The sequence below is a fragment of the Delphinapterus leucas genome, chromosome 2, assembly GCF_059928025.1.
Source record: "Delphinapterus leucas isolate spDelLeu-1000000601 "Yukka" chromosome 2, BTC_Dleu_Yukka2, whole genome shotgun sequence".
Taxonomy (NCBI): Eukaryota; Metazoa; Chordata; class Mammalia; order Artiodactyla; family Monodontidae; genus Delphinapterus; species Delphinapterus leucas.
The window spans coordinates 89,837,160-89,851,217 of record NC_143130.1 but is presented as its reverse complement, the minus strand read 5'-3'; the positions used below and the strand labels follow the sequence as shown (position 1 = coordinate 89,851,217).

Here is a 14,058-nt window from a genome sequence, read left to right as displayed (position 1 = left end):
ATAACTTTGCATTTTCCTCTTACCATCTAATTGTTTTATCCATTTTTATAAGTTCCTTGTTCATTGAAGAGGTCAAAGATTTTTTTTTTAACATCTACTCTATTTGACCTGTTGGTTTTATATTTACCTGAACTCTGAGCTCTCTTCTTCAATGTTTAAAAAATATTCTGTACCAAGGTTCATTCTACTCATTGGGGGAAAGGGAGGTATGTGTATCTCATTCCTACATGGGGTGACAGAAGGCTTTGGCTCAGTCTTCCAATTCAGTCTTCACTTCCTTCAGGGAAGGAAGCTGCACTTTCCCCGGTTCACCTGCCATCATTTCCTAGAAGCCACTGCTCCTGCCCCAGTCAGAAGAGAGAGGAGCTAAGAATACCTACCCTGTTAGCTTTGCTCCAGACTTGGGGGTATTAATGAGACTTTAAAGGATTTTACTGACTCATTAGAATGGCTTTCATTTTTTTTTTTTAACTTAGCCTCTACTTTTTAAAGTTTACAATATTCATTTGTGCTTCCTTCCCCACTGGTGAGTTTCTATTACTAAGAATGAAAGTAACATCATACTGATACACTGAAAAAATAATCTTCATGGCTAGCTATTACACTCAATTTTGACATTTTTTCACACTGCAGGCACACAGGGACTTGGTACTTGCAGTACTTGTTAGCACAAAACTCTTACGAAGATCTTTCAAAAGAGAAGGACAATTTGAACGCTGCAACAAAACCTCTCTCCAAAGCTGGTATACTGAAGACATTATCTTCAAGAAAACAAGAAATGTAATATACCAGCTCTCATACTATCTTCCTAATTTCTATGTCTCAAAAAATTCTAGCTAGGACTCTTCTGAGTTGGGTACTGAACACTGCCTATCAAGTCCCTTGGAATTAGAGTATGGCTTTAACCACAGCTTGTGGTAAGGTAATGGATCTCTATTAAGTATCAGACACAGAAAAGCCTCTGTGTTTTATTTCTTAAGCTTACAAAAAATTCAGTGTAGATGTGGTCCCTGACTGATAGTAAGCCAGTCTGGTTTTCCTAAGGCCTTTGCCACATTCTGCCTTAACGGCCCAGTTGTTCAACTGGAATGAACAGCATAGTATTTGATCCACCCCCAATCACTGTATAGTGCTATATATGGGCAGACTCCTCACTTTCACCACATATTATCCTGGAAATGTCATAAAACAGCACTACTATGAATAGTCACATGACATGAAAGCAAAAAAACGGACTCTCTGTAATAACTTTAAATTGTTTTATATAAGATGGATAGAAACAGATATAAAATGTACTATAAGGTATGTATAAAGCAATAAATACATCAATACCTTTAAAACATTTATGAAAGAATCATGCCAAATAAGATTACATGGTAAATATTTTTGCTGCCCTTCTTAACACATAGAAAGGCTTTAGGATTTTGATGGCCTAGTTCTCTTTAAAAAGGCATCCAGGGAAGTTTAAATTAATGTGTTTTTTCTCTTAACATCCCTGTAGCAAGCACAGAAGTTCAACATCATTTCATTAAGCTCGGGACTTGATGCTAGCCATGATCATTCTTCTAAAAATCGATATTGAGACACTGAATGATTTTCGCCTCATTAAAGATTTCAGAAAGACTGAGTTTATATAATATAAACTTCTAGCTTATTTGCTCCATCTTTTTACATACTTCTGCTCAAGGCCGAAATATCCCTTTCCGCCTTCCCGCCTGGATTTATCCTTCAGGACAGAGGTCAAATGTTCCCTCCTCACAGACTTCACTAGGGCTACCTCACCACCTCAGCCCCACGCCCAAGCCCAGTTAGTTACTCCTTCTCAACAGCACTTTGTAATTAGCATAATTCTTATTACACAAAGTTATAACATGTCCATCTCCTTACAGATCTGTAGTACTGACTGTGGTAGCCATTAAGCACACATGGTTGTTGGGTACTTGAAATGTGACTTGTCCAAATAGAAATGTGCGATAAGGAGAAAATACGTGCCAGATTTCAAGGACTTAGCACACGCATAAAATATATAAACCATCTCATTAATAATTTTATACTGATCACATACTGAGAAGATAATATTCTGTATATACTAGGTTAAATAAAATATATTATTAAAATCAATTTCACCTATTTTAATGGGACTACTAGATATTTTAAGTTACATATGTAGCATCATTATATTTCCATTGGATAGTGAGGTTCTAGATTCTAAGTTCCTTCATGGAATAGCCATTGTTTCTTCTTTTTTTTTGTTTTTGCCCATTGTTTCTTTCATCACTGAATCCCACAAGACCTTGCACAGAGTAGCTTAAAAAAATAAAAAAAAAAAAGCTTAAACTGAATGATTTGCTTTTCCTCCACATACACCCCCAACCCTGCTTTCCGACTTTACAGACTAAATAGAAAGCTCCATTAGAAAAGATGTGGGAAACAGGAGGCAAAGGCCAAGTTTGATGGTGGCCATTTGCTAATTAGATGACTGTGAACTTGAGTGCTTATTTCAAGACCACCTGTTGATTAAATTACCACTTCCTCTCCCTCTTCCCCATCTAGGAAGTGGGTCAATATGTGTAGTAATTCAGCAAATATCTACTGAGAAAACACGTAGAGAATTAGCAAGACAATACTCCCAAGAGGTTCCTATATAGTAAGGTGACACAGAGCCACCATAACCAGCAAGTGCTGAAGTCACCCTTTAAGAAAAACCAAATGCAGACTGCTGAGAAATCACTATGGCAAAAGGCTAGCTGGGCAAAAAGAGTATTCAAAGATGAGACAGTTCCCTTCGCTCCACTGATGAAACAGCCTATAGAGTATGGAGGCAAAGGGAAAGGCTAAAAACAACACAAGGAATAGCCACCAGCAATTGCCACACATGTGAAAGTGTATCTGTACAGCAAACGCCACTAGTGATTTCAATATAGAACAAAGAAAGCACCAAGATACCTAAGCTAAGGTTCAGACTCAAAATCAGATTCCTACTCTTAGCACACTCTCACCAAAATGCTTATTAAACTGATCAACTCTAATCTAATGCAAGTTTTCATTCCCATCCTTTATAAGAAACATATGGAAAAAGCTAAAACAGCTTGATTTCAAGATGTTAAATGTGCTGGGGGAAAGCACATTCTCCCATTTCTCATTTGGTTATTAACAATGAAATCAATGTGCTCATCAAATGTAGTTACTCAGAAGAAAGAACCGAACCGGGCAGGGCTTTCACAGTGAAAACACACTATTATTTCTGGAAAGCAAACTAGGCACGATTAAAATTCCATAATAATAAACACCACAGAATATCTTGCACACTTTGCTTTAATAGGACTGTTTTAATGAATACAACTCCTAGTTTAAGGATCAGGAGATAAAACAGTACCAAAGTAGGAAGTAAGATATCATTTCCCTCCAGGAGAAAAAGGAATATACTACCTACATTCATTTTTCACCTTCCCTTTCCTCTTTGTTTCTAGGTCTTTCATGTATTACTTTCTACTAGGAATAGAAATGAGTTGGGATTTAGAAATAGGGAAGGGTGAAAAAGTCAGCTGTTGAAGGAGGGCAACCCTAAAGATCTCTGACAGCACGATCTTGGAGAAATAACCTTGACCTATTAATTAGTCCAGTATTTTAGTTTCAATTTGCCCAAAGACTGACTCTCACCTCAGAAGGGTCACAAATTCCTCCAGCTTCATTTTCCTCATCTGTAAAACAAGGATGCTAACTGAAGGATATAAAGGTGGATTTCAAGGACTCTGACATACCTGATTCCATACCTTTCCCACCTGTAACACCACCTCCATAGAATTAATTTTTTTTTAATATAGAATGACTATTATTTTAAGAACAGGGGCCAGAGAAATCTCAGACAAAATGCTAGAGGATTTCACTGTGGAGAACTTAACTAGATTTTAAAGCACTGTTGGTACAAGCCAGTCTTGAGGAAATGCAGACACCTTGGTTATGTAGAATGCTTCCTTGGATTTGTGGTTAAGGAATTTTACCTAATTGGCATCTCATTTACTACGTGCCAAGAGTAACCAGAAAGTATATTCCTTTAAGTGGCATTTCTTTCTTTAAACTTTACTTATAAAAAAGTCAAATGGGGAATCCCCTGGCGGCCCGGTGGTTAGGACTCCGAGCTACCACTGCAGGGGTCGCAGATTCGATCCCTGGTAGGGGAACTCAGATCCCACAGGCTGCGTGGTGCGACCAAAAATAAAATAAAAGTCATTTGTAAAATAAATAAAGAAAGAAAAGATTCTGCCTTAAAAAAAAAAAAAAAGTCAAATGAATCCCTGAAAGACAAAAGTTTAATTTAAATGTGAAAACTGTAAGTGTTTTCTTTATTAAGTCATGAAAAACGGCATTTTATAAACTTTATAAATTTTATAAACTCTACCTCGATGCTTTTTTCATCCTTCTCCACTTGGAGATCTTCGATTTTCTTATGACAGTCTTTGAGATTGTTTTGTAACTGAGACACCAGATGACGCTTCATGGAGTTGCTACCCAGCAAACGCTGCACCTCTGCTTTCAGCTTCAGAATGACCTCATCTTTGGAAAGCTCTTCAGCTGGGTCTTCCTGCTGTACAACACTAACAGAAAAATTATCATATCTAAGGTTAAATCAAGCAACAAATCAAGCACGGCTATTCCTTAAAAGCAACTAGCTGCAGTGGTAACCATGTTTTGTAACCCATACAACTATATACTGGTATTTCAAAAACAACTTTAAGTTTTGTCATACACAGGATATTGCCTTTGACACATCCCCATATACAGAAATAAGTTCATTCACAGGAAGACCCTTCTTAAGCTTAGTCCTGCTGCCTCACTGAAAGTTCAACCATACGAACTTCAGTATGACATGCATTTTTATTTTTGGTAAATTGCATGCTATATATACACGTCCTTCATTACTCCAAGAGAAACAAAGTGAAAATAAAGGATGAAATGAAGAGTAAAACACTAGTCATCCTAACCAACAATTCCTGTATCTCTTCTACTAAAACACAAGTGTAGGTGGATATCTGAGCAACTGAATAGAAAAAATAACAAAAATAAATGCCATGCTAACTTAATCCCCACTTTAGTTTGTCAATACATTCAAAAATTGGAATGAGTATTTCTGTTCCTCGCCATAATGGATTAAAAGGAACAGATTTATCTTCCTGTCTTAAAAAAACTAGAAAACCAAATAAAACATATGAAATGGTGGTGTTCAATCATTAGACAACATGCAGCACATCAGAGTGATCCCTGAAAAAAGGAAAACAAACAAGGTAAGCCCTATAATTGCTACAGCTTTCTGCCTGGAGAATTTCCAGCCTGTAGCACAGAAAGAAGAAACCCAGAGTTCAGCAATCTCACCGAGTTGCAGAATTCAGTATGGGGAAACCAAAATGGCTAGAATCTGAGGAGAGAAATACTGTGGGAGAGGTAGCTACACAGAAAGAGAGCTCTGGAGATCTGTGGATACAAGTGAGAAAGTTACCTCAAGACCAGGGAAAAAAACCACAGGAAAATGAACCATAGTGGAAAGACTTCCTAATTCACAGAGCATCAAATAGTGCCTTAGTAATAAGGGCAAATTAGCCCCAGATTAAAGGCTGCTCTAAATCTGATCTAACAAAGCCTACAAAGAAGTCTTGAAAGGATCAAATGAATTCCAGATAACTTAAGTGTGTCACAGAAAAAGGATAACAATATTTTTTTAAATAAAGTCCAAAATCTAAAGCATAAAATTCAAAATGTCCAGCATCCAATCAAAATTTACCAAGCATGCAAATAAAGAAAGAAAGGAAATACAAACCATAACCAGGAGAAACTGACCCGAATGACACAGGTAGTACAATTAAGTATATCCCATACGTTCAAGAAGGTAGAGAAAAAAACATGAAAACAATGAGGAGAGAAATAGTGGACTTTATGCCCCAGATTGGACTTAGAGACAACAAATTAAAACATCTGAAAAAATATACATACTGAATGAGATTAACAGCATATTTAATATGGCAGAAGTAAAGATCCACAGACATAAAGACACAGCAAATTTAAACACAGAGAGAAAAAAGACCAGAAGTACACAGAGCATATTAAGTTTTCTAACCTAACTATAGTTAAGTCCCAGAAGAAAAGTGGGGAGGAGACAGAAAAAATATTTGAAAACATAACAACTAAAATTTTTCTACTACCTGAAAATTAAAACCCCATAAAGCCTAGAAGCTCAATAAACCTCAAGCACAAAAAACATGAAGAAAACCACCACAAACTACATCAACATCACATTGCTAAAACCAATGATAAAGAGAGAGTGCAGGAAGATTCCTGGGGAGGGGAGGACCAGAGAAAGGAATAGTGGATTCTGTGTATAAACAGCCTCAGTGTAAGCCCTAAACTATGCATGCATAGAACAGACCCTCAAACCAGCAAAGATTTGGAAATTTAACTGAAATCTGAACCACACACACAAGTCAAACCAATGTGGCAGAGGCTTGGAAAAATGAACTAAGATTTGAAACACCTATGCAAATTTCTATACAACATAAAAATCACAATGTCTACTATACAATCTAAAATTACTCAACATAAAACTAACATGGAAAGCCCAAATGCTGGAACTATCACAAAGAGTTTTAAAAATTTAAAGCAGCAAATAGCTATGCTTTACGAGTAAAGGAAACATTTGAAATGAACGAAAAGATAGGAATTCTCAACAGAGAAATAAAAACTTTAGAAGAACCAAATGGAAATTTTATCATTGAAAAATACAGTACCTAAAAGTTAAAAAAAAAAAAAAAACCCTCACTGGACAGGCCTAATAGAGTAGAAATGACAGGGGAAAGAATGAGTGGACTTGAAAATAGTTCAACAGCAATCATCTAACGTGAAAACAGAAAAAAAATGAACAGTGTCTCAGGGAACTGTGGGACAATATAAAAAGATTTAACATTATGTATAATTGGAGAACGAGAAGGAGAGGAGAAAGAGGAGGCAGAAAAAATATTTGAAGAAATAATGGTCAACATTTTCACAAATTTGGTAAAAGACATAATAAATTTACATTTTCAAGAAGCTCAGTGAACCCCAAATGAAATAAACTAAAAGAAAAACACTTAGACACACTGTAATCAAACTGCTTAAAACTGAAAAAAAAAAATCTTTTTTGAAAACAGCAGGAGAAAAACTACTTATTACATACAGAAACAATGACTCAAATAACAATAGATTTCTCTTCAGACACCAATGAGGCCAGAGGCAGTGGAAGAGCATATCTTTAAAGCGCTGAAATAAAAGAACAGTTGACCCTGAATTCTTTAATCAGCAAATATAAGGGCATTTTCATATAAGGAAACTAAGAATTTGTTGCCAACAGACATGCTCTGGAAGAAATGCCAGAGGAGGTTCTTCAGCTAAAGGGAAATGGTATCTACCAAAGGGATCTCTACACTGAAAACTACTAAACATTACTGAGAGAAACTGAAGAAGGCCTAAATAGAGAAGTATAGCATGCATGTTCAGAAATTGGAAAACTCAATTTCTTTAATTCCCCCAGCTTTTTCGAGATATAATTGACAAATAGCAATATCTTAAGATGTCAATTCTCCCAAAATTGATCTATAGATTCAACACATTTCAAATTAAAATTCCAAAGGACATTTTTTGTAGAAGTTGACAAGCTAACCATAAAATTTATTTTGAAATGCAAAGAACTTAGAATAGTTTCAATTTTGAAAACAACAAAGTTGAAGGATGTGTTCAACCCATTTCAAAACTATAAAGCTACAGTATCAAGACTGTCATCACCAAAAAGATCACTGGAACAGAATGGAGAATACAGAAATAGACCCACAAACATATGGTCAACTGATTATCAACAAAGATACCAAGGCAACTCAATTGGGAAAGAAAAGCTTTTCTGACAAATGGGATTAGATCAATTGGATATTGGAATGAAAAAAATAAACATCAATCCTTCCCTCACACCATACTAAAAAATTAACTCATAATGGATCATAAATGGAAATATAAGAGCTAAAACTATGGAATTTCTAAGATCACAACAGAAAATTTTTGTAACATTGAGTTACAATACACAAAAACCATGAACTATAAATGAGACAATTGATAAATCTGAATTCATAAAAACTTAAATTTTTGCTCTTCAAAAGATACCATTAAGAAAATGATAAGATAAACCAGAGAGTGGAGGAAAATATTCACAACACATATCAGACAAAGGGCTTGTATCCTGAAATATATGAAGACCAAACAACATATACAAATAATAATTAAGCACAAGAAAAAAGGAAAGCAAGGCATATCAAAAGATGTTTAACTTTATTAGCCATTAGGGAAATACAAGTTAAAACCACAATGAGATACCACTACACACAAACTAGAAGTGCTCAAATTTTAAAAGATTGGCTATCAAGATTTAACAATGGCACAGAACAACTGAAACTCTCAGACTTTGCTTCTGGGAATGCAAAATGGTACGACCACTTTGGAAAAGAACATTTATACTATTGCTATTGCTATTTAAATAAAATAAATTGTAGGAACTCTAATGTAACCATAAAAAGAAAAGCAATTTGGAGCATAAGTGGAAAGGAAGAGGTAAAATTATCTCCATTAGCAGATGATATAATTATATCTAAAACACTTATAATCTAATGGAAAAACTATTACAAACAATAAGAGAATTAGAAGGCAACAGGTTATAACACACAATATAGAAATAATATATACAAACAATACTCAGAAGAAATAATGGAAAAGAACACGCCATTCACTATTGCAAAATAAAATACCGAAGCATCAATTTAACAAGAACTGTGCAAAACCTAAATGTGAAAAACTTCAAAACACACTTGAAAGACAAAAACAGATTTAAGCAAATGAAAAGACATGTTATATTCTTAAGTAAATTCAACATCATAAAGATATCAATTCTCCCTGGGTTTATATACTTAAGATGATCTTAGTAAAAATATTATCAGGATTTTTTTCCTAGAACAGAACAAGTAAAATATAAAGTTCATTTGGAAGTGTAAACGAGCAAGAATAATCAGAAAAACCCTAATAAGAACAGCAATTCCAGATAGATGGTAAAACTAAAGTATAAGGCAAAGCAATAAAGCTTTTAGAAGGCAGCATAAGAGAATAGCTTCATGATCCTGAAGTAAGGAAAGGTTTCTTAAAGGGACTATAAAAGCACTAACCATGAAGATGGATAAATTTGACTAAAGTTTAAAAACTTCCATTCATCAAGAGATACATTAAAAGGTTAAAAAGGCAAGCCAGAGGGAAGAAACAGAAGAAGTGAGTGAGAGGAGATATCTGCAACACACATAACATCGAAGATCTCTTATCTAGAACAGTTTTCAACAAAAACGCCTATAAATCAACGGAACACATGCACACACAAAAAATCATGTAAAAACTGAGGAGGGACATGAACAAGTCCTTCTTCACACACACACACACACACACACACACACCACACCCAAGCCACCAATAAACACAATAGGCATATTTTTTTAATGGAGTGCAATCTCATTCATAATCTGGGAACATGCAAATAAAGACCACAATAAAATATCACTACACATTAAGTGGCTAAAACTAAAAGACTGACAATAACAAGTAACAGCAAGAAGACAGAGCAATTAAAACTTTCATACACTTCTGGTGGGGATGTAAACTGGCACAACTACTTTATTATTATTATTTTTAATTTTTTGCGGTACGCAGGCCTCTCACTGTTGTGGCCTCTCCCGTTGCAGAGCACAGGCTCTGGACGCGCAGGCTCAGCGGCCATGGCTCACGGGCCCAGCCGCTCCACAGCATGTGGGATCTTCCCAGACCAGGGCACAAACCCGTGTCCCCTGCATTGGCAGGCGGACTCTCAACCACTGCGCCACCAGGGAAGCCTGGCCCAACTACTTTAGAAAACAGCTTGGCATTACCTATTAAAGTTGAAACACAAGTACTACAAGCAATTTCACTTCATATTATATACCCAACAGAAATGTATGCACATTGTACCAGGAAATAACATTAAGACTCTATGGACAGTAGGATGGAAAATAAACTGTGGAATATTCATACAAATAAAGTTACACACACACACATATATTTACATATATAAATGAATGAGCTACAGCTACATGCTACAACATAAGTTTCACAAACAAAATTTTGGTGAAAAAAATCTAATGAACCTATATCTATGAAAAACTAACAGCCAGAATTCCTGCTTAATGGAGAATGACTAAATACTTCCTTGTAAAATCAGGAGCAAGACAAGGATGTCTGCTCTTGCCACTTCTATTCAACATTGTACTAGAGATTCTAGCTAGAGCAATTAGTCAAGAAAAAGAAGTGAAAGGCATCCAGATTGGAAAGAAAGAAGTAAAACTATCTCTATTTTCAGATGACATGATCTTGAATATAAAAGATCCTAAGGAATCCACTAAAAAACTATTTGAACTAATTAACAAGTTCAGCAATGTGGCAGGATACAAGATCAATATACAAAATCAATTGTATTTCTACACACTAGCAGTGAACCTCCTGAAAATAAAATTAAGAAAACAATCCAGCAAAAAGAATAGGCAAGAGAATAAAATACTTTGGAGTAAATTTAACAAAGACATATGACTAGTACACTGAAAGCCACAAAATTATAAAAGTAGATGACTGGTACACTGAAAGAAATAAAAGCAGACCTAAATAAATGGAAAAACATCCCATGTTCAGGGATCAGAACACAATATTGTTCTATAGATTCCCTGCAACCCCTATCAAAAGCTCAGCTGGTTTCTTTGCAGAAATTGACAAATTGATCCTAAAATTCATAGGGAAAGGCAAGAGACCCAGATTAGCCAAAGAAATCTTGAAAAAGAAAAACAAAGTTGGAAGACCCAGACTTTCCAATTTCAAAAGTTACTACAAAGGTATAGCAATCTATAGGCAGTGTGGTACTAGCCTAAGGACATATAGATCACTGGGATAAAACTGAGAGCCCAGAAATAAACCCTCACATTCACAGTCAATAGATTTTCAACAAGGGTGCCAAAACAATTTAATGGAGAAGAGTCTTTTCAACAAATGGTACGAAACAACTGGCTATCCACATACAAAAGAATGAAGTTAGAACCCTATCTCATATCATATGCAAAAATTAATTCAAAATGGATCTCAAGACTTAATGTAAGAGATAAAACTCTTATAAGATAACATAGGTATAAATCTTCAGAATGCTGGATTAGAAAATGGTTTCTTAGATACCAAAAGCACAAGCAACCAAAGAAAATATACATAACTTGGACTTTTTAAAATTAAAGACTTTTGTGCTTCAAAGGATGCTATCAAGAGAGTGAAAAGACAACCCACTGAACAGGAGAAAATATATCGAAACCATATATCTGACAAGGAACTTAAATTCGGAATATATAAAGAGCTCTTAAAATTAAACAATAAAAAGACAACCTAATTTTAAAATGGGCAAAATATGTGAATAGACATTTCCCCAAAGAAAATATACAATGGCCAATAAACACATGAAAAGATGTTCAACATAATTAGCCATTAAGTAAAAACCACATCATTAGCAAATCACCATGATGAGAAACCATTCAATAACCACGAAGAAACTATAATTTTTTAAATGGAAAATACCAAGTGCTGATGAGGATATGAAAAAATTGAAACCTTCATTCATTGCCAGTGACAATGTAAAATGGTGCAGCCACTTTGAACTGTTTGACCATTTTTCAAAATGCTAAACATACAGTTTGAAAACATATGTCCACTCAAAAATTTGCAGCATTATTCATAATAGCCAAAAAGTAGAAACAGAAACAATCCAAATAAATGTCCATCAGTTGATGAATAAATAAGCAAAATGTGGTAAATTCATACAATGGAGTATTATTTGGCTATAAAATGGGTTAAAGTATTGATACATGCTACAACATGGATGAACCTTGAAAGCATTATGAGCTAAGTGAAAGAAGCCAATCACAAAAGACCACATATTATATGAACCTATTTAAGTGAAATGTAAAGAACAGGCAAATCCATAGAGGTAGAAAGTAGATTAGTGTTTGCCTGAGCTGTGAGGACAGGATAATGGGGAATGACTGGTAAAAAGTACTGGGTTTCTTGTGCGGGATATTGAAATGTTTTAAAATTAGGTTGTGGTGATAGATGGACAACTCTGGGTATACTTAAACACATTGAACTGTGTACACTTCAAATGGGTGAATTTTATGGTATTTGAAATACAGTTGACCCTTGAACAATGTGGAGGGTTGGGGGCACCGATTCACCACCACCACCTGTAAAATAAAAATACACGTTCCATATTTATTGAAAAAATCCACGTATAAGTGGACCCCTGTAGTTCAAACCCATGTTGCTCAAGGGTCAACTGTATATCTCAATAAAGCTGTAGAAGAAAAGGGAGAAGAAAAACCACCTAATGTATGAGTTCTCTAAATAAAGGCAAACCTAATCTATAGTGTTTAGGCATGGATAATTAGGTCTTAAAAGAACAAAAAGCCAGAAAATAATTACCATAACAGTTAAGATAGTAGTAACCTCAAGGTTATGACTGGAAAGAGGAATATGGGCAGCTGCCGACAATGTTTATTTCTTGGCCTCTGTGGTAGTTCCATGGGAATTCACTTTAAAATCATGCATTAAGCTATACACTCATGTTTCATACACTCTTCTTTATGTGTTATATTTCACAATTTTAAAAGTTTTAAAAGGTAAAATAAAACTATAAAAAGTACTAGAGAAATACCATCAAGAAATTGTAAGGGAAAAAAAGTGATGGATCCAACTTTATAAAATTTTTAAACAGGAAAAGTGATAACCCTCAGCAATGGATAGGGTACAAAGAAATAGGTACTATCACAGATATGGGTAATAATGCAAACTACAGGGTTGCTTGACAACACTTGTATCAAAAGCCTCAAACATGCATACTCTTTAACAAGAATATTCATCCACATCTTAAGGAAATAACCAAAGACATGAATAAAGACTCAACAAGTATGTTTATAATACTGCATTACTTAACAGTTTAAAAAATTTTAAACAGTGTATTACTAACTAAAATATAGTTCATTCATCCCCATATCCACTAGTAAGTATTTACAACATTTACTGACATCTAAAGATTTCAGAATGTACTAAGTTAAAAGTTACATTATAAAGTAGTATATTCAAAGTATTTTATCTTTAGAAACCTACAAAACAGATAATGTGGAACTTAATACCAAAATGCTAATAGTGGTTTTCTTCATGGGGGTTGAATAAGATTATGGGTGCTTTTAATCCGCATTTTCTACTTTTTCCATAATAAAGGAGAAAGTTACTTTTGAAAAGAAATAAATAGCTGATAGTATGTACACTTAAAGTGATGTGATGAAAATGGAACCTCATCTGGTTCCACCCATGAGAAAAACATTCAAATTCCAAGAGGATCTTCCTTCCCACAAAATGCTTGACCAGTATTTCTCAGACTGTCAAGGTCATCAAAAACAAGGAAAGTCAGGAGGAACCTAAGGAAAAATGACTCCAAAATGTAAGGAGGTATTCTGGTGCAATCCCAGAACAGAAAAAGGACATGATGTAAAAACTAAGGACGTCTAAATAAACTATGGACGTTAGTTAATAATAATCCATCAGTATTAGTTCATTAGTTGTAGCAAAGATACCATGCTGTTGTAAGATGTTAACAGGGAAAAATGGGTGCACAGTATAGGGGAATTCTTTGTACTATATTAATTTTTCTGTAAATCTAAAAATGTTCTAAAAAACATTTTTTTAAAGTCTTTCCACGAAATTGAGTTATTTGTAGTGAGGTGGATGGACCTAGAGTCTGTCATAAAGCGTGAAGTAAGTCAGAAAGAGAAAAACAAATACTGTATGCTAACACATATATAGGGAATCTAAAAATTAAAAAAAAAAAATGGTCTGAAGAACCTAGGGGCAGGACAGGAATAAAGACGCAGACATAGAGAATGGACTTGAGCACAC

General features: G+C 34.8%; 1 protein-coding gene across 2 annotated transcripts in view; it reads right to left on the bottom strand.

Moving 5' to 3' along the window:
• The window catches only part of CEP152 (centrosomal protein 152), a 102,943-nt gene that overhangs the window by 44,164 nt on the left and 44,721 nt on the right, over nucleotides 1-14,058 (bottom strand). For both annotated transcript variants that reach the window (XM_089907264.1, XM_022587158.2), the window contains exon 13: nucleotides 4,400-4,595. In XM_089907264.1, the coding sequence (XP_089763390.1) occupies nucleotides 4,400-4,595 (196 nt within the window). The remainder of the gene's footprint in view (nucleotides 1-4,399; nucleotides 4,596-14,058) is intronic.